Here is a 21,776-nt window from a genome sequence, read left to right on the forward strand (position 1 = left end):
ATTCAAATCTATCCTTTAGAATTTTCATATGAGGCAAACTCAGATTAATATTTCAGTATCTTGTTATTTTAAAATATCTAGATATTCAATAATTTTTATTATTTAATTCTGCAAACTCCAAAGTTTTAAGTTACCAAAGACTTTGGAAAACTATGTTTAGTCATATATAATTACCACTGAAAAAGATTTACCATATACCCTTCATTTTAGTTATGTATATTTTGCCTTAACAACTTTGAGATTTTAAAGCCAATTATTACTACCCAAGGCATTTTCCTTGGTAAATTCTGTAACAGAGATAACTCACTGGCTTTCAGTGGCTTTCATGTTAAAGTATTATTTTATTTTATTTTTCTTTATAAAACAGGAGTGCCCCCGGGATATGGGAGGCCATCTTGGAATGTGGTCCAGTACTATTCAAGAACTGCCCTTTATCATGGAAACATTAATCTTGTTTCCCAAACACAGCCTGTATATTTTTTGTGTGCGTCATTTTTGCCATCTTCTAAAGAAAAGCAGAGGCTGAGTTAAATTTTTTGCCTCTTCTATGGCATCCATGAAGAGATGGGGCTTAGGCCAAGAGGCCACCCAAAATTGGGTGAGGCGCTATCCTTTTAAACTAGCCTTTTTCTCTTCATGGGTATAGAAGTCCCAGATGCGTCCCTAAATTGTGAGAAATGTCTCATCTCTCCAAATTTCAAATGACAGACTGGGAAATAAAAACATGGCAAAAATGAGACTTTTAAGAATGCTCCTAAGAGCAGGTGTCCATTTTGCAGGATCACCAAGAGACTTAGTAATTAACTAGAGGCCCGGTGCACGAAATTCGTGCACTGGGGATGGGTGGGGGGGTCCCTTAGCCCAGCCTGTGCCCTCTCGCTGTCTGGGACCCCTCCCTCCTTACTGCCCACCTGCTTGCTGCTTCCTACCGTTCAGCTTGCTGTTCCTTAGGCCTTGGGTCTGCTGGGTGCCGGGCCTGTGGGTTTGTGTCTCTGATACCCCCAGCAGCCCCAGCACCTTGATGGGGGGGCTTGGGGCTGCTGGGTGCTGGGGCTGCTGATCTGTGTCTTTGATCAGGGCCCCAGCAGCGCCAGCACCAAGGTGGTGGGCCTTGGGGCTGCTGGGTACAGGCCCCCGCCTGCGTGTTTGTGTCTTCTATCAGGCCCCCAGCAGCCCCAGCAGCCCCAGCGCCGAGGTGGTGGGCCTTGGGGCTGCTGGGTGCCGAGCCTGTTGGGGTCCAACCCCAGCAGGTCCAGGGGTCCCCAAAGGTGTGGACAGAGTCGGCGAAGAAGGAATGACACGGAGACAGCCTTCAGTTGATCAGCAGCCTAGCCAGGATCTCTAGCCAGGATCTCCAGCCAAGTTCTGGCTAGGATCTCCAGCGAAGTTCTGGTGTTTATTGTCTTGTTACATCTGTATTTATACCAGTTGATTTTAATCCTGTCCATTTCTATTGCAAAGGTTAGGGCGTTTCTTATCTCCATTCCAGGAAGTAAAGATTATGTAGCTTAAGCGTGATTGTTTGTAGTTAAAGTGATTAACTACCTGCCTGGCACTTAGTTAAGGGGTTTTATCCCCTCCCTAACTTCAGGGAAAAATCCCTACCTGGGGAAACAACCTTTCTTGGAGAGGTGACCTTGGTTAAAACACATAGCGCTAAGGGGAGCAAACATATTAAGAACAGTACGCTATATATGCCAGGTCCCTTGAAACATATGCTGTGCCGATGTTTCTTTCCTGCAGCGACTGTGTCAAGCAGCAAGGATGGACCAGCTTCCGGCAGAGGTGGTGGGCCTTGGGGCTGCTAGGTGCCAGGCCTGCTGGTTTGTGTCTCCAATCAAGCCCCCAGCAGCCCCAACACCGCCTCAGCGGGGCTTGGGGCTGCTGGGTGCCGGGCTCCCCTGCATGTTTGTGTCTGTAATCCAGCCCCCAGCAGCCCTAGCACTGCCTAAATAACTTAAGGGAAACTTTATTTAGTCTTCTTTTAAAAGCAATCTAGTTTAAAAATGAGTTGCAGTTAAGACAGAACAAAGAACATGGTACCTAAGAGTGAGATAGACAGACAGAGGAGAGGCTGGGCACTGGTCAGGGGCTTACATGCCAACTGATCTCCACCTGGGAAATGATGTAAAATCGGTTTCTTTAGTTTTCTGCTCAATGGTCTTCTCCAGCGAGTGGAGTGGCATCTGCTCGCTTCTCCCTGGGGCCTGGCTTGGTGATCGCCTTGGGGTCTGGCTGCGCTCCAGCGGGCTCTGCATGGGCCTGCCTGCTCCGCCTGGCCCTGTCCACACGTTGCTTCCTCGGAGTCTTCCTTGGGCGCAGCCCCGGTCCATCACCTCCTCCTGTGTTTCGCAACCCCTTCCACAGGGCCCAGAAAAAAGCCCACACAGAATTCAGGTCTGCAAGGAGCTGGTCCTCTGCTTTCAGAACCTTCGGGATCTCCACTTGCAGTTGTTCCCTTCCATGACTTTCCTTCCCTACCTCCAGCATCTTCCCGGAGCACCACATGCCTGCCCTCCAGCAGCAGGTTGTCTTTGTGTGGCTTTCAGGGCAGCCTTCAGGGCCTGAGGCCCACCCGGGAAGGCGGGTGGCTCCCCAGCAAGTCCTGCTGCACCAGCCTCACGTGCTCCTGCCCCCCACCTCGCCCTCCAGGCATGCGCTGCTCCACGCTGTGCTCAGGGCCTGGGAGTTAAGCAAGCAGGGTGGTCCTGATGCGGTAGAGCTGGGCCAGCGTCAGCTTCCTGTGCTGGGCAGAGATCCCTAGGGGCGGCTCAAGCTGGACCCTGGGGGAGGTCCCTGAGGGCAGCTCTCTGCTCCTCCTGGCTGGCCCTTTGGGCTCCCCCGCCAGGCAGGTGGTCCTGCCCTCCATCTCTGATAGCTGGGAGCCACTGTCAGGGCTTGGTGGCCCCCGCAATTCCAGCGGGGCCCAGCTTCATGAGGGGAGCCCCGAGTCCTAGTGCCGGTGGCTGTGGCAGCCAAGCAGAGTTCCGACAGGCTGCAGCTGGGGGCTGGGGACGCCCCCTGGGTGGCGGCCCCTGCCAGCAGCTGCAGGAGGCTGGCCTCAGATTTTAACTTGAGCAGGTGGGGCAGGTGGGGCAGCAGCTGGACAGGGGTGCGGCGGCGGAGGCGGGGCGAGGGTGGGGGTGAAGGGGCCTGTGGTAAATCTAGGGGCCAGGGCGCTGGCTCCACCACAAGGGCTGGGGTCGCAAAGTCTTGCAAGGAGGTGGAGGAGAGGGTGCCGTAGGCGGAGTCCATGGAGCAGGAGCTGCCCTCCTCGGGGCCCAGGACTAGCAGCTCTCTGGTCGGTGTGACAGATGAGGCGGTGGTACTGAGGGACATCTCGTCCGACTGGGAGCTGAAGGGGCCGCCCTAGAACTCGGGAGAGGAGAGCTTCTCCCCGGGCTCCAGCACCACTATGGCCAAGGTCTCTGTGGAGCCCTCTGAGGCGCAGTGCTGGGAGTCCAGGCTGTTGCTGCTTTTGCGCAGGATGGTGGGGGAGCTGGCGGCGGAAGTGCTACTCTCCCCACCCTCCTCTTCCTCCTCGTCTTCCTCATCTTCCTCCTGCTCCGCCTCCTCCTCCTCCAGGCTCTGCAGGTGCTGCTGGCTGCCCGCATGCTCCTGCGCATGCAGCTGCTGCAACTGGTTCTGGGCATTGTAAATGGAGTCCACCCAGCCCCGGCACAGAGCCTGCCCGCTGGCCTGGAACGTGTAGACCCCCAGGGCACTGTGGAACTCATTCAGGTAGATGAGGAGGAAGGAGCCAGAGTCCCACAGCTCCCGGCACACGATCTTGTCCACCAGCAGTGGTGGCCTGATGACCCTGGTCCCCTCAGCCTTCTTCACTGCCTTGGTCACTAAGAGTAGGTCAGTGAAGAGGAAGCAGTACACATCCATCTTGCTGTCCTTTCCCTCCTTCATCCTCAGGCTGCTCTCCAATAGCAGCTGACGCGTCTCCTCCGGGGAGGCACCAGGGATGGGCGGGGTCAGGTCCAGGTGCAGAAATTCCTTCAGGAGCTTGTCCACCTCGTCGTTGCTACCCTCCACCACCTGTCGCTGCTGCATGCACGCGTTCACGTGGTGGATAAAGTGCTCCATGGACCTGATCATGGTGATGACAGCCTCCTTGGCACGTGGCTCATCCCTCTTCCTCAGCACCGACTTGAGCAGCAGCGGGTACTTGGTGAGCCGCTGATGGGGCTTGGCGAGCATGTCACTCAGCTTCAGCCGCTGGCACTGTTGGTGCTTCTCAGCCCACGTCACCTAGGCCCAGAAGAGGTTGTTGTCGTGCAGCAGGCTGCGCATGTACTCCATGCAGCCCTCCTCCTCCATGCAGTACCGGATGTAGGGCTTGAAGAGGGAGCCGAGCATCTTGAAGCCTTTGAGGAGGTCCCGAACTGCAGCAGCGGCCGCGTGTGCAGCACCTTCTCCACCATCGGCGCCATCACGCTGCCCCACAGCCCACGGTGGACGCACAATCTTGGGGATGTTGCTGAACAGGAGCGGGGCGTGCAGGTGTCCAGACTCCTACCCAAGGCGACCCTTCACCCAGGAGTCCCTGCTGCTCCATTCACCCCCTCGGCCAGCGGGGAGCGCCCTCGGTGGGTCCGCTGCTCTGGGAGCTGGGGAGGGGGAGACTGCAGAAGGCAGGCGAGGAGCCCAGGACTCATTGCGCCCCGCCACCACCCCGTGTCCAGCTGGAGCCTGCACCCAGGAGGGCAAGGCCCTGAAGCAGGAGGAGGCCCCGGAAGGTGGGTGGCTCCCCAGCATGTCCCACTGCACCAGGCACATGTGTGCCCGCCCCCACCCACGACCTCCAGGCCTGCGCAGTTCCAGGAGGGGTGTGTGGAGGTGTGGGGACTCCTCCCCAGGGCAACCCTTCACTCGGGAGTCCCCGCCGCTCCATTCACCCCCTCGGCCAGCAGGGAGCACCCTCGGTGGGTCCACTGTTCTGGGCGCTGGGGAGGAGGAGGCCTCGGAGGGTAAGGCCCTGAAGCAGGAGGAAGCCGCATAAGGCAGGCAAGGAGCCCAGGACTCAAGGCGCCCCCGCCGCCACCCTGCGTTCCGCTGGGGCCTGCACCCAGGAGTGCCATGGCTGCGGCAGGGCCACCGGCTGGGCTTGGAGGTGAGTCCTCCATGCACAGGCCCAGCGGCCTGCCTGGTGTGGGTGGGGATTTCGGGTCACCTTGAGGGAGGCTCCGGCCTTTCTCTGCTCCTCTCCTGGTGGAGTGGCGGGACTCCAGCACTGAGGTCAGAGGAGCCGCCTTCCAGCCCCCAGGCCACTTCTTGGAGTCAGAAGTTGTGCCATCAGCCTCTGCCTAGGACGGGACCTCTGCACCCCCAGGGTGCATGAACACACAGGACTTCCATCAGGCTTCGCTGATCCCAGGCCATGAGGCCTTGCTGCTCGGCTGGCTTCGAGCCGTTTGGCTTCACTCCACCACTTGGAGCCTACATATGCAAATTAACCGCCATCTTTGTTGGCGGTTAATTTGCATATTGCCCTGTTTAGCCAATGGGAAGTGTAGTGGAGGTACGGTTAATTACCCTTTTTGTCTTTTATTAGATAGGATGGGCTGGGGCCTTTTTTAGTTATCTCCCTTTGTCTAGGGAATTTTCCTAGGGCTTGTATTATTGGCCAGTGTACTGATCATATTCTCTCTCCCCACCCCCACATTCTGTTTGCTCTGGGGAAATTTAGTAATGGCCTGGCCATCTATTGTTTCTTTTCTATGAGGATAAATTAAAGGCATGCTTAATAGACTAACAATAAACAAATTAAACCAAACAACAAAGACAGATAAAACAATAATCAACAGACAAGCATGCATAACACATAGATAAGACTTAATAAATCAGAGTTCTTTTGATGGATCTTTCAGATGTTTTACATTGCCTGGGACTTACAGCCAGAATGCAGCCCAGATCTTAGCCTTTTGTTTACAGATCTCATCATATTCTGCTCTCCATAGCACTGACTGGTGTCTAAAGTCGTTTCAGCTAAAATCTGCCAGTCCCAAGGCGTCATATGGTAATTTTCAGACAAAGCATTAAAGAGTCTTTTTGTAAAAGGACTGTTAGCCCCATTTTCTCTAGTTGATGAGCCTGATTTAAGAGAGTACCTTTTGACACATTAATTCCTTTATCCTTGAGCATGCAAACTAAAAATTTACAATGATGTTTTTGCCTTTTACTCAAATTCTTCCCCATCATAACCTGGCTGATTAAAAAAGTCCTCATCCACTTACGATCGCAACTCCGATACTGTCATGGGCTTTGTGTGCAGTGAACTTCCCACCTTTCCAGTGAATTTCCACTTTTCCTTTTTCACTTTGTTTTTTGCTCAGGCGAATCTTCTCCTCCAGTCCCTGTCTGGGGTGCCAGATGCCGCAACCTTTGCAGCAGGCTTTAGGATCTGAGGAGGGGCCAATGCACAAATGAAAATGCTATACAAGAAATATGAATTTAGAAGACATTGTGGGGCAGGTGGAGCCTTTCTTGAAGAGAGACACTGACTCTGGCCTGGTCCACTATTTATTTACTTGAACACACATGTGCCCTTTGGCAACACATACAGGCATATCAAAGGTAAATTTTGGTAAACAATAAAGGATTATCAGGTTAGGGAATTGCCTTGAGCCACCACTATCAACAGACGAGGTGCTTAGCACCAGCCCTGCTAATGCCCAAGGTCCATCAGCCTTCTGAGTTCCTTGGTGCACTCTCATGACAATATTGGCAAGCGGTGGCTTCCTGTAAAAGCCTAATATGCAAATTGTCCCCTTGGGAGTTCAACTGGGAGACCAGGAGTTTGATTGCTCGCTATGATATGCACTGACCACTAGGGGGTGGTGTGGAATGAAGGAAGGCCCTGGCCAGCAGCTGGCAGCCTGGGAAGGGAGGCCCTGGCTGGCAGCTAGAAGGCCCTGATTTGCCCTGATCACCGGCCAGCCTAGGGACCCTACCTGTGCATGGATTTCGTGCACTGGGCCTCTAGTCTATTATAAGGTTATTTTCCAGAAAGGAGAAATTAAAAATACTAAAACAAAATTCCTAATTATTTAGTTTGTAAAAATAATTGCTTAAAACTAATTATTAAAACAAAAAAAACACTTATTAGATTATTTTGGGAGAGTGAAGGTGGTTCTATGGTTTTTTAACATGAAGAAATTTAATAGAGACCAGCTTCATATTACTACACACTTAGTTTGTGTGGAAGTAATTACAGTGAATCAACCAATCCAATAAGATAAATTTGCCTATTATGATCCTGGTATGACATTAGACACTGGAGATTCAGTCAAGAAAAATATATGACCTCATGAATCTTATATCCTAGTGAAGAGAGACAGGTGATAAACGGGAATTTTAGATAATGATAACTGTAGTAGGAGAAAAAAAATGGTAACATGATAGAGACTGACTTGGGAACTAGAGTGAATATTATTTTAGTTTGGGTGGTCAAGGAAGGCCTCTTTAAGGATGTGAGTTTAGACAATATAAATGATGAGGCAGAGCTAAGTGTTCAACAGAGGGAATAAGTGTAAAGGCTCTGATGCAGGAAGCGTCTTGTAGGAATTTCAGGAAAAGAAACAGTCAGATGTGGCCTAGGAGTAGTGAAGGAGAAATAGAGAGCTTGGAGACGTAGATAGGATCTATTCTACTTATAGGACTAGATCCGAATCTGGATTTTCTCCTCTCCAACTGGAGTTGCAGATGGCTCTTCTTTTGTATCTGTGGTTTGGTGAGTTGCTCTGAATAATGTGCTATGGAATCTTGCATTCTACTGTTCATTAAAACTCCATCATGGTCTCCATATCACAAATGCAAGATAAAGACTGCTTTATGCTAGATAAAGAGTGTACCATAGAGGCAAGAGAGAATAAGCTACATCTGAGATGATTCTAAGACTCTGAGTAACAGGATGCAGTTGCAACTCTGACTTACCAGTATTTTAGAAAGGAATTTTAGAGACAGGATAGGCAGTCAGGGAATAAGGGGGGTGGTCCATGGGAGAGAAATGCATAGGTGAGGGCTGAGAGCCACCAGAATGCCTATCTTACTTTTAAGAGGATAGAGAAAGGTCACAAGATAAGGGGAAGGGAAAGGCATACATTCACAGAGGATAGAAGAATGTTGCAAGATAAGAGGGAGAGAAAAAGGGGGGTACCAGGTGGGCTTTGATCTTTTAAACTGATACTCTGCAGAAGAATGGCCAATTAAAAAGAGTCCAATTAGAAGGGGTCATGTTCAGACAAAGAGCTACCAGAATATATAAATCAGAGACGAAGAGACTCAGAACAAGATTTAGATTTTTTCCCCATTTTAGAGAGAGAGAGACAGCAGGCTTTTCACATTTGGGGACCCAGGAGGAGTTTGAATATGCTTCCAATAAACTTTCACCTTTTTATATAAAATCTTTTAGTCCATGAATTTATTCTTCACATTTTGTAGGACAAGAACCCACAAGGAAGAGTCCACACCCCAACTCCATGTATCACTTTGAAGGAAGAAAAGCCCTCTAATACTCTGGAATGCCTGGTAGGTCTGTCCACTAAAGTAGGCCGGAATTCCCCTGACTCTAGGAAATTAATCCAGCCCCTGTGGAAGTCCAGAGGGGATAACCTAAACCCAGAAGCTTGAGTAGACTTAAAAGTGTATGTATAGTTTTGAGCCATCTGAATTTTTATCCTCAAACATTTGAACTTTTGGATGGGTCATGGTTAGAGTGGTTCTGCTACTGAGTAAAAATTTTACTGGGTAAACTCACACACACCAACCCAAACATGTTACCACTGTGTTCACTGGCCACAAATTTACAGTGAGCAACTTTGACATTTCACCAAATACACAAACTTGGAACTGAATCCAACAGTATATAAGGGGGAGACTTATGATCTACTAGAGTTTTTGTTTGTTTGTTTTTTGTTTTTTTAAGGCTAAAATGGGACTGGCCAGTTTTTCTCAGTGATTAGAGCATTGATCTGCACACCAAAGGGTCTCGGGTCGATTCCTGGTAAAGGGCATGTACCTGAGTTGTAGGTTCATTCCCCAGCCGCAGCCTGGGTAAGTTCAGGAGGGAACCAGTCAATGTCTCTCTCTCTCTCTCCTTCCCTCCTTTTCTCTCTCTTCCCCCAACCCCTGACTCCCTTTTTTCCACTCTCTCTGAAAAAGCAATGGAAAAAATATTCTCAGGTGAAAATTAACAACAACCACAAAAGACTAAAATGATTCACTAGGAGAGACCAAGATGGCGGCATAGGTAAACACCGGAGATTGCTGCCGCAAACAACCACTTCAAAAATACAACTAAAAGACAGAACGGACATCACCCAGAACCACAGGAAAGCTGGCTGAGGAGAGAATCTCCAACTAGAAGGAAAGAGAACAGCATACCGAGGCTCAGAGGAGGTGCAGTGTGGAAAATACAAAGGTGCGGAGGTGCGCGCGCAAAGCGGGCTGGTGGCTGAGGGCACGGTTGTCGTTTTCAATCAGGAGGGAGTCTCAGACTCTGAGCTCCAGATCCGGGCGAGTCTCTAGGGACTCAGACTCAAATGGGAGAAGCGGGATTGTCTGGCATCAGTTGGAACGTGAGGGCAGCTTTCTCTCCGAGGTTTGCAGCAGTTGCTGGGGTTCTGAGAAGCAGAGCCTCTGGGAACAGGACTGAGAGCAGCCATAACTGCTCCCTCTGCCCGCCCTGTTGATCCCGTGCGACCTGCCCCGCCCAAGCCCTGCGCAGAGCCATTTGCCGGATAGCCTCAGGCAAAGGCTAGATTAGCACCTCTCCAGAGGACAGAAGTTTTCCCACTGCAGATACAGGTGATTCTCACAGCCAGTTGGCCTGGTGGTCCAATCCCTCTAGTATTAACTACAACAATCAAGGCTTAACTAGAACAAGACTGCACACAAAGACCACAGGGGGGTGCACCAAGAAAGCATAAAAAATGCGGAGACAAAAAAACATGACAGAAATGGAGGATATGGAGCTAAAAAACGCAATTTTGAGGGCTTGCAATAATTTGCTAGAAGCTGCCAATAAACTTGATGAGAGCCTCACGAAATCTAATGAGACCCTCGATGCTGTGATAAAGAACCAACTAGAAATTAAGCATACACTGACTGAAATAAAGAATATTATACAGACACCCAATAGCAGACCAGAGGAGCGCAAGAATCAAGTCAAAGATTTGAAATTCGAAGAAGCAAAAAACACCCAACCGGAAAAGCAAAAGGAAAAAAGAATCCGAAAATACGAAGATAGTGTAAGGAACCTCTGGGACAGCTTCAAGCGTACAAACATCAGAATTATAGGGGTGCCAGAAGATGAGAGACAGCAAGATATTGAAAACCTATTTGAAGAAATAATGGCAGAAAACTTCCCCCACCTGGTGAAAGAAATGGACTTACAGGTCCAAGAAGCACAGAGAACCCCAAACAAAAGGAATCCAAAGAGGACCACACCAACACACATCATAATTAAAATGCCAAGAGCAAAAGTCAAAGAGAGAATCTTAAAAGCAGCAAGAGAAAGAGACTCAATTACCTACAAGGGAATACCCATACGACTGTCAGCTGATTTCTCAACAGAAACTTTACAGGCCAGAAGGGAATGGCAAGAAATATTCAAAGTGATGAATACCAAGAACCTACAACCAAGATTACTTTATCCAGCAAAGCTATCATTCAGAATTGAAGGTCAGAGAAAGAGCTTCAGAGATAAGGAAAAGCTAAAGGAGTTCATCACCACTAAACCAGTATTATACGAAATGCTGAAAGGTATCCTTTAAGAAGAGGAAGAAGAAAAAGGTAAAGATACAAATTATGAACAACAAACATGCATCTATCAACAAGTGAATCTAAGAATCAAGTGAATAAATAATCTGATGTACAGAATGAACTGGTGATTATAATAGAATCAGGAGCATAGAAAGGGAATGGACTGACTATTCTTGGGGGGGAAAGGGGAATGGGAGATGCGGGAAGAGACTGGCCAAAAATCGTGCACCTATGGATGAGGACAGTGGGTGGGGAGTGATGGCGGTGGGTGGGGGGGAACTGGGAGGAGGGGAGTTATGGGGGAAAAAAAAGAGGAACAAATGTAATCTGAACAATAAAGATTTAATTAAAAAAATAAATAAAATGATTCACTAAATAATCTACTATTTTGAAGTCAACACATAAAAATGTTTAGAAAGGTGGACAATCTTGTTCAGTAAGGCCTCTTAGAGAAGATCTAAAGAGTACTTTGAATGATGATAAAGATATATTTAGGAAATTTGGGAGCTGATGTTGGCAGGGACAGGATGGAACAAATCAACCTGAACAAAAGAGGAGGTAAGTATTTCCCTTAAATACAAGATACTTCTAAGTAAATTTAAAGCCTTGGCACAATTTAGATTTTGCACAGTTGGTTACGGGAAGCAATAATAATTATTCAAGCCATAGAATTTCCAGGTCTTCCCACCCCAACCCTGGGTTTTAAAGGTGCGAGAATTTGCTTTAATTAAAACTTTAATTAAGAAAATAAATTATTGATCTGGTCGGTGTGGCTCAGTTGGTTGGGTGTCCTCCCAGGCACCAAAAGGTTCCTCCATCAATTCTGGTCAGGGCACATGCCAGGGCTGTGGGCTCGATCCCCGCTAGGGGGCGGGCAGGAGGCAGCCTATAAATGTTCTGCTTTAACATCAGTATTTCTTTCTCCCTCTCCCTTTTTCTCTAAAAACCAATAAAAATATCTTTTAAAAAAGAAAAATTATTCAAGGAAGTAGCACTTATTGTGCTGCAGTTGGCTTTTGCCTAAATAACACTCATCTTTAAAATCAGATTTATAAATGTGTAGATGAAGAAGCCATTGAAGGACTGTGATGCAGAGTCTATTCTAAAAAACGTGCTTATCCATGATTACGTGACAATACACCTGAATTACATGCGAATAAACGTATGAATCGGGAATGTGGCGCCTTTCTACTATCACAAACGAGTTGTTAAAAGAGTCTTCAGAAATTTAGGAAGCAGGGACGTCTGGCCGCGCGGCGAGGCAGAGGGCACAGGGACAGGAATGACCCGACAGTCACACAGGGCTGTCCATTGACGTGAGCCCTCACGGTTCAGCTGCCCCGCAGCCTGTGGGCTTCCGCGCAGCAGGAGGCGGCGGGGAGGTCGCGGCGCTGAGCCGTGCTCCTCAGTCCGAAGCCTTCCAGGTCAAGTCAGCACGCCAGCGGGGTCCGGTAGACGCCGACACACCGACAGGCCCCGCCCACCAAGACAGGCCCCGCCCACCAATACAGGCCCCGCCCACCAAGACTGGCCCCGCCCGCCGCTAGAGGCCTGGCTCCGGCTGCGTCGCTAACGCGGGGCGGAGGGTGACGAGAGGAGTCGCGAGAATCTCCTGGGGGCGCCGCTCGGCAGGCGGTTCCCATGGTCCTGGACCCCGACGCTTGCAGAGCCGCCTCTCGGGACTTCCCACGCACCGCTCCTCCGGCCTCTGCCTGCCCGCCGTCCCCCGCGGAGCCCCTGCGGCTCAGGCACGGCCCCGCGCTCCGCCGCCCTGGCGCCCGCTACTCTGTCGTCCCCAGACCGGCGCGGACCGGTTCGGCCGGGGCGCAGGCGGCTGGGGAGGGGTCGCGGGCCCTGGGGCCGCGCTGGTGCCGCCACCGACCTGGGGCTGTCGGTGGAGGGCGAGTGCTGGCTCCCAGGAGACGGGACGCTCTTCGGGGCCAACGGGCCGCGCGCGGAGGCAGCCGTGGGGCCGACCCATCCCTTCTCGGGCCCTGCGGCGGGGCGGGGCCCCGGGTCGCGGCCCCGGTCTCCTGGCCTGTCCCCTTCGTGGGGCGCGACGGTGGCGGCCCTGTGTCCGAGCACGGATCCTTCTGGCGCCTCCTCCTCCTCCCTGCTTTCTTCCCCATCCTCCTCTTCATCGCCGAGCGAGGTGATGGCCCTAAAGGATGTGCGGGAGGTGAAGGAGGAGAACACCCTGAATGAGAAGCTTTTCTTGCTGGCGTGCGACAAGGGTGAGAGCTCGGCCCCGTTCTCCGCTCCCGACGCTCTTGTCCTCCACACCCCTCCCTCATCCTCCGCAGCCTCAGCTTGGGGCCCTCCCTCTCCTGGCGCCGGGCGCCTGACCCGCCGCCCCCCGCCGCCTCTGCCCTGTGAGTGCGCAGCTGGCAGCGCGAACAGCGGGCGCGGCCCTCCAGTTGCGGCCGCTGTGCCCAGGCGCTGGCCGCGGTCCGCGTGCTGGTGTCCTGTGTTCAGGCAGCGCTGTGGGGGCGCGGACCCTAGGATTTTAGCCCTGCCTCTGCTGCTGACTACCCGAATGACCTGGTCTCTTTGGGGACTTACGTTTTTTTCCTGTTTGGAAGCCCAAAGGGCTTGTCTAGTGTGAAAATCCCATGACCTTGCTTAAGGTGCCTCGTGTTTGTGGGCTCTCGCCTGTTTTCCCCCTCTTCATTAAAATCTTACTTGTGTTACAGTATTTTAAGTTCAGCCACCGAGTGCCTTGGTGTACAGTGACTGTTGACTGGAATTAAATATGTCAGAATCCTAGGTGGAGACAGACAGGACTGAAGAAATAGTCCCAAACTTTCTCCAAATTTACAGAACAATTTTGTTCGTGCTTTTTATTGGAGAAGAAGATTTATTGCTTCTGAACCTTCTTTGAGAAATAAAGGTAGTGCAAAATAATTACAGGGCAAAAATGTGGACGATATTTAATATTTTTCTTAAAAAAAAGATTCGTCATTTTTATGGCCATATAAAGTCTCTTCACTCAAGCATGCTTTCTTTTGTTGCATATAATAAATGGAATGGGAAATTGATTGCCCTAAGACTAATTTTACTTCCTATGTGAAATACTATAAAATTTATTTTTCTACATTTATTCAGCTTTCCTTTGTTGACCTAAAAATAAAAGTTATTTTACCAGCAAAAATGGGTTTATTTGGGAACAGCAAAGAAATGCAATTCAGGACAAGTAAGCTACAGCAAAAGCCATAGGCAAGGCCAACAAACAAAGGAGAGGAAAGTTTTATGGAGAATAAGGAAGTTGGGAGGGATAGTTTTGAATAAAGTTCATTGGAAAAATTGAGAGTTAAGGGCGATGATGGTTTCTCATTGGCTGGGATTCTCAATTGACATTCTAGCAGGATGATTTCTCATTTGCTGGGATTGCCAATTTCTTGTAGGAGACCTAATGTACATCTTTTATGTTGGGGCCTACCATTGATGATTCTTTTCTGTTGAGGATTTTTCTGTTGGGTTCTGTAATTGATAATCAATTCATCCTATAATTTGACTTCTGGTACTACGTATGAGCACCCGCTCTGGCCTGACACTATTTCAAGTAAGATTTCTCTTTGTTAATTTTCACACCTTCCAATGGCTATGCTCATTTAGAAAACTCAGTTTAGGATGCAGACTTCAACAACATAAACTCAAAGGGCAGTTTTACACTATGAAAAGATTAGCTTCAGAGGATATTTTGTATGTGTGAGTTTTTAAAAATATTTTTATTGATTTCAGAGAGATAGGGAGAAGGAGAGAGATAGAAACATCAGTGATGAGAGAGAATCATCCATAAGCTGCCTCTTGCACACCCCCCACTGGAGATGGAGCCCACAACAAGGGTAGGTGCCCTGACTGGGAATGAACCATGACTTCCTGGTTCATAGGTCAATGCTCAACCACTGAGCCACCTGGTATTTTTCATAAGTGTCGGTGTCTAACCTCTTACTGCTTTAGAAGTAGGATTTGATTTACATAATCTTTTACAAACACATTGACTTATAAAGGCCACCTATGTCAGCCACTTTTATGTTCTTATGTAATAGTATTAAACTATAATATGAAAACATTCCTTAAAATCCGCCATGGACACAACTTTGAATTGTCTTGGAAATGTAAAGAAGCATAATATATATGACTATAACCTCACAAAAATCATTTTGGATTAGGTAAAATTGCTTAGTATTACTTGAGTGGATTGTATAAGTTCTTTTCCCTAAAGAAATTCTCTGAGAGAGGAAATGGAAGATTGTGTTGTACTAGAATGAGTAAATCACTGCTGCCTGTCCCCCAGCTTACTGAGCTGTGGTTATTTTAAAGCAAACAGAAAGTATGTCAAGAAAGGGAATTTGATGTTCCTGTCAAACTGAGGAATATGGTTCGAGTAAGTACTTGTATGCTGTGTGTAATTAAGATTATTGCATGACATATTTACCAGTAAAACAAAAGAATGTTTTAATATATGATAGTTTTGTAGCCTGTCCAGTAGTGCAGTTGAAATAGCTTGGTAATCTCTGTCAGCTTTCCATTTTATAAGATTATTAAGATTCTTGGAGAGATTTGGCTTTTGGGAGTGGGTAGAAAGTAAATATGCATGCTTTTTTTTGCCCATATAAAGTAAAAAAAAAATTAAGGAGAGAGTAGGTATTTTCTGTTTCAGGTATGTTAAAATGAGCTCTTGGGTTAGGTTGAGGAAAATGGCTTATTTCTTACACTATGGTATTCTTTTACATGTAAAAAATAAATAGGCATTACAGCAGTATTTTTTTACATGTTTGTATTCACTAATATTGTTAAACCTCTTTTAGTATCACCCAAACCAAATCTACAAGAGGAAATTTCCTGAAGTAGCTATAGTTTCCACTATTACATTGGAGCTTTTATCAAACCAAATGGCAACTGTTTGCTAAAACAACTCTTTGGGTTAGAGTGCATATACTTTTTATAGATGCTCTCATTTCATCCTCACAACCCAATGAGCTATATCTGTTGTTATCCCCATTTTACAAATAAGAAAAATGAGACTTAGCAGAATTTTAAAATTATTCTGCCTAAAGTTGCATTAGTTAAGAAGTAGAACTAGGATATATCTTGAGACTGCACTATTAACCACTATGTTATATTGATCTAGTTTTAGTTGGATGAATGAAAATCATTTGTGTTAGAAAAGACATGTTCACACTTGGACTTACTAGTTGAAAATTAAACTTGCTCTCTATGAATGTTTTATAAACCTTGCTTTCCGTGGATCAAATTTATCCAATAAAAGTAAAAAACTTTAATAGCACCAGAGCAAATCTACTGTAGAACATCTATGTTTTTTACCCTTTTCATTTAGTAATCTTACTCTACATGTACAACATGTTCATAATGCATTATACTTAGAAAGAATTCCTAAAATAAAAATTGTGGAGATGAGGTGGTTATGTGTATGTTAGTGGATGAGTGGGCCTTTGAAAGATATGTACAGATTAAGGAGTAAAGAAAAAATTAGAAAAGAGCCTGGCCAATGTAGCTCAGCTGTTGAGCATTGACCCAGCAACCAAGAGGTCACTGGTTGGATTCCAGGTCAGGGCACATGCCTGGGGTTGCAAGCTCCAATCCCTGTGGGGGATCCTGCAGGAGGCAGCCAATCAATGATTTTTCTCTCTCATTGATGTTTCTATCTCTTATCTCTCTCCTTCCTTTTCACTGGTCTATCTGTATGTTCACTATCAGTTCAACTTATGATTAAAAGTTTCACTTTCTGAAGTGTTTGATAAGTTTTTGCCATAGAGCATGAGTGTCTATTCGTAGTGCTATGAGGAAAATATTTCTTTTTGTGATTAGTATTCTTAAGGTAACTAAGGAAATGTGGCATCAAGAAAATTATGGTTCAACTTCTTCCAAAATGCATGGGGGGCTTTAAAGTCATTGATTTCAAATAATACCACTTTCCCTGTTTGGGTTGCTCAGTTGTTGGAACATTGTCCCATTCACCAAAAAGGTTGTGGGTTCATTTCCCAGTCAGGTCAGGGCACATACCTAGGTTGCAGATTTGATGATCGAGGATCGATGTTTCTCTCGCTCTTCCTTTCTCTCTAGAAATAAGTGAAAGCATATCCTCAGGCAAGGACTAAAAAATAATAATAATAGCAAATCTATTTGAAATTTTACCCCTTCTCCCCCAAATGTTACTTTTTTTAATTCACTCATTTAGTCAAGTTTTAGGATTTACTTTTTCTGTATTATGAAATAATTTCTTTTTCCTCTGGTTTTCACTCTGTTCTTTTCTGCAGTTTTCTTTTGTGGTGGTTGTTTTGCTTTTTTAAAAATTTATAGATGTCTAAAGAACAACTGTATTTGCAAGTCACTTAAAATGGTTTATATTATATTTTAAAAGTAAAATGAAAAGAAACAAAACTCTGCTTTCTTTGTGTAGTTAATTAGCATTTCTCTTGATTTATTTCCCTTATTACTGCACTAGTTGGTCAGCAGACACATATAGTGGGCCCTCCATGAAAATGATTACCTTTGGCATTATTCTCATTTTTTCCCATTGGTCAGCTGTTTTGATGTGGGCTAGAGTTAGGCAGAAGGAAATCTGCATGCTCTTGACAGGTTAAAATTTTACTTTGAAATATTCTGACTTTCACCTCTACCAGCATTAATTCCACTCCTGCTTTAGAGTTTTGTGAGTTGGGTGTTCCCTGGTCATATAATCTAAACAGTTTCATTTATGAGATAAGGGTGTGTGTGTGTGTGTGTGTGTGTGTGTGTTGGGAGGGGATAAGAGGAGAGGAATTTCAGGCATTTTTTGTCGAGCATATACTAATACACGTTAACACTGCTTTTCCAAAGTATATAAAATGTCTTCGTAATATCCTGAGCTTATTACTTGATCTCATAATTATTTTGATGTATGAGTAAATGTGGGTATGTATTTGAGATGTAAAACTGTAAGCTTATAATTTTTCTAGCTTCCAGTCTGTATTTTTGGACATTCTTTATTGCTTTAAATATCTTCTAAAAGTTTCTCTCCTTATCGTTCAGTTATGAATTTTAAACTAGCAACTTTCAATGTTTGCAGCTGATGTACATATTATTTTACCAAGATATAAGTTTTTAGCAAAGAAATATTCACATTTTTGCATATTTCCATATACAAAAATGAGTTTAGGTTTTAATCTTTTAAATTAACAGGCTAAGTTTTCTTTACAGTCATTCACTTTTAATATGTTATGAATGTTAAATTGTGTTTGTATTTGTTATTTAGGTGACTATTATATGGTTAAAAAGATTTTGGAGGAAAGCAGTTCAGGTGACTTGAACATAAATTGCGTAGATGTGCTTGGGAGAAATGCTGTTACAATAACTATTGAAAATGAAAATTTGGATATACTACAGCTACTTTTGGACTACGGTTGTCAGGTACAAGGCTAGATAATTTTATTTTGTAGCTTCTAAGTTTTGTTAGATGTGCCATGTTTTCTTCTTTGTAGTTCCCTCTCTTCCTGCCTCCCTCCCTATCTTCTTCCCCCCCCCCCCTTTTCTCTTTTTCTCTTTCACTTTTAAATTGATTTTGACCCATAAAAAGTTCTAAAAACAAATCTAAAGCCTATTTTTCAAAGTATAATATTTTTACTTGATTTATTTTTTTCTCCCAACTTTTACGCCTCTCTCCCTCATCTTATGTGTTTTATATCTGACAAGAGAAAATTATCATTACTTATTAAAGGTGACTTTGTTTTTCTTATTTATATTATGATATTATATGTACATAATATTATATATCTAAAAATATACAAGTGTTCTAGAAGTGTCAGGGGAAAAGATTTTTCTGTGACCCATATAATTTACAAGCATAAGAACAAAATGCTCCTGACTCACAAAGCAATTTTCAGTTTGACTTTGATTTTCTCTTAAGTTTTATTAAGTTTTCCTTTTTGCCTGAAACTTAATGTTCACTTATAACTAAAGGTGAATGAATTTTTTTAACTGGAAAATACTGACCTTTTATATCTTTATCAGTTAGAGTAGAAGAACAGAGATGCATATAAGTCTTGAAAGAATTCAGTCAAGAGATGCTGAAAGAAATTTAATCATATTCTTTTTTTTTTTTTAGTTTGCTTAGTATGGGATTTAGCACATGAATTCTGGCTTTTTTTTTTCTTTCACATAGTATGATTGATTGCTCTGTTGTAGCTTTAACTTAATGAGGCATATATATATATATATATATAATACATATATATATATATATATATTTTTTTTTTTGAGTGGCATCAGGAAGCACTCAGAAGATTTAAAAAAATATAAATAGGTTAGTTATATGGACAACATGGTACTGTCTCTGTATATACATATTTAGATAGAGAAAGAAGTTGCTTTCCCAGCAATTTCAGTTAACCAGAACATCAGTGAGACTCAGGAAGTAAGTAAAAAGTACCTCTGAGTAGCCGGAGCCTAGAAGTTTCTGACATACAAACTTTGGTCAGAGGAATACTTCTGGAGCCCTTCTTCAAAGTCTATATTTGTTCATTTTAGATACTTCTTTAACAAACTTAATTATTTAGTTTTCTAATCCATAGAGAGAAGTGCAACAGAAGGGGCATGAAGACTACAGAGTCCAGTGCCTCTGACTATTTATTAAAGAGGTCAACAGCATTACATACATGGTAATCCCTGAGGGAGCTATATGTTAGAATAATAATTAATGTTTATAACAATGGTCCAGAGTCAGTAAGGAAAAATTAAATTATATTCAGTGCCTATTGTTTTAAGGAAGAATATATACAGTACTATTAAAAGCAGAAAATTTCCATCAAAATAGTTTACATTTCAAAGTGAAATACTTAAAGGAATAGAAAATAAGGTTATAAAGGAAGTCCTGGATGATTCTTCATAAAGGAGGTATTATAGTATAATAATTATTTTTGTCTTTTTACACATATGACTCTCTATATATAATCTGCAGTGTATACATGGTTTTTTCACACCCCTGATTACATTTGAACATCATAGCCAGCCTATATAGATGTTTCATTTTATAGATCAGAAAACTGAGGCTCATGGACTTTAATGTATTGCCCAAAGTTCTAAAATAAGGCCAAACCTAAGATATAATCTGATCTTCTGACTGCAATTTTCATGCTCTCTTCAGTTCATTGTGTCTGTCTCAGGTTACCTATGTCCTATCTATCAATCAACAAGTGTCTAAGGCCTTTGATTGGGTGTGATTGTAGAAATGAATACATAAAACATAAGTTCTGTATTAAAGGATATTAAAAGTAATTGGACAATGAAAATACATATGAATTTCAAGTCATTTAAAAAAACAAAAGTGTATTTGATAAGTGCTAAGGGGTAATACTGCTTGAACCTTGTATATTGCTTTAAGTGTTTTCATATATTTTATGTTGTGTTACTCTATGGTTCTCAACTGGATAATCCCCCTTCCCCTCCAGGGGACATTTGACAATGTATGAAGACATATTTGGTTTCACAACTAGGGAGTGGGTTACTACTGGCATTTGATGAGTAGAGGCCACAGATGCTGCTAAACATCTTACAATGCTCAGGACAACCGCCACGACAAAGATTTATCTGGCCTAAAATGTCAACAATGCCACTATTGATAAACCCTGTTTTATACTTAAACTTTTGTAGTTTATAATAAATGTGTTAGAAACAGAGAAGATCACTGTGGATTGGAGCTATTAAAGGTTTACTGGAAGAGTGTCAGTTGAGCCTTGAAATCTTAATAATTACTAATATGTATATAGTACTACTATGTGCCAAGAACCTTTAATGTATTCAACTTCCTTAATCCTCACAATATTCCTATCAGATAGGTACTGTTATAATCTCCATTTTATAAAGGAGGAAACCAAGGTACAGAAAGGTTAAATAACTTGCCCAAAGTCATTGTCTAAATCAGGGGTCCTCAAACTTTTTAAACAGGGGGCCAGTTCACTGTCCCTTAGACCATTGGAAGGCCGGACTATAGTTTAAAAAAAAACTATGAACAAATTCTTGTGCACACTGCACATATCTTATTTTGAAGTAAAAAAACAAAACGGGAACAAATACAATATTTGTATTTGCATGTGGCCCGCAGGCCGTAGTGTGAGGACCCCTGGTCTAAATGGTAGAACTGGAACTTGAACCCAGGTTCTGGCTCCAGAGTCCATGCTTTTTACCGAGTATTTAAAATTACTCTCAGATGTGTAGATAGGTCAGGAACAGGGGATGTGGACAAGAATTAGTTAAGTAAACAAAGGCATGCGCAATGTGTATCCTCAAGACAGTTAATTGATTTCGCCTGTTTAAACAAAATATTTGGGGTGGATAGTAGTGTGAAGTATCTGGAAAAACAGCTAAAAGGAAACTGATGAAAATGGTGTGATGGCCAGGCTAAGGAATTTGGGTTTTATGAAAGATAGTGGGGTCAAGAAATGATTTTTGAAAAAGGATGTGTTATGTCCAGTAGTATTTTAGAAAAACTATTCTAGTGTTTGTGTTCAGTATACATGAGAAAATGGAAAATGGGGAAGGCAATAACTTGATGAGCAGTTTTGTAATCCAGACATGAAGAAGTTAAAGCCTGACTGGAATAGTGGCTGTAAGAATGGTGGGAGGTGGGGAATGGCAGATGTGAGAAATGTTATGAAGGAGAATTGACAGAATTTAGTGACTATTTAAATTTGGAGGGGAGAATTGAGGAATCCAAGATGATTTGGAAATCTTAAAAATGGGTGACTTGGAGGCAGAAAGAAGAACAGGAAATTAAGAATAGAAGTCAATCTTGGGTCAGAGAAATGTGAATTCTGGTTTTGGCCTTGTTTATTTTGGGGCTATCAGGCATCCTCCAATAGACAGTTACAGATGAAGATTTCATCTCTAGGGAGTGGTCGGGCTAGAGAGAAAGAAGCAGCAGTCATGGCCATGGACATTGTGAGAATGAGTGAATGACAACAGAGAAGAGCAGATGACTGATGCCAGCTCTTTCTCAGGGAACA

At 44.6% G+C, this 21,776-nt stretch overlaps 1 protein-coding gene and 1 pseudogene across 7 annotated transcripts in view; one reads left to right on the plus strand and one right to left on the minus strand.

The window, feature by feature from the left end:
* Positions 1 to 2,689: 2,689 nt before the first annotated feature.
* LOC139002518 (pleckstrin homology domain-containing family G member 5-like) lies at positions 2,690 to 6,025 on the minus strand (annotated as a pseudogene).
* A 6,827-nt stretch (positions 6,026 to 12,852) lies between these two features.
* Positions 12,853 to 21,776, plus strand: part of TRPC1 (transient receptor potential cation channel subfamily C member 1) — a 167,670-nt gene continuing 158,746 nt past the window's right edge. For 4 of the 7 annotated variants that reach the window (XM_070405905.1, XM_070405911.1, XM_070405909.1 and 1 more), the window contains exons 1-2: positions 12,853 to 13,007; positions 18,032 to 18,186. In XM_070405905.1, coding sequence (XP_070262006.1) covers positions 12,929 to 13,007; positions 18,032 to 18,186 — 234 coding nt within the window. In that variant the 5' untranslated portion in view covers positions 12,853 to 12,928. Of the gene's footprint in view, positions 13,008 to 13,390; positions 13,664 to 18,031; positions 18,187 to 21,776 lie in introns of those variants that run through there. The other 3 variants (XM_070405910.1, XM_070405912.1, XM_070405906.1) reach the window with 2 other exon arrangements.

This window comes from Myotis yumanensis, unplaced genomic scaffold (assembly GCF_028538775.1).
Source record: "Myotis yumanensis isolate MYYU_CA2020_CCGP unplaced genomic scaffold, mMyoYum1.0.hap1 SCAF_2, whole genome shotgun sequence".
Taxonomy (NCBI): Eukaryota; Metazoa; Chordata; class Mammalia; order Chiroptera; family Vespertilionidae; genus Myotis; species Myotis yumanensis.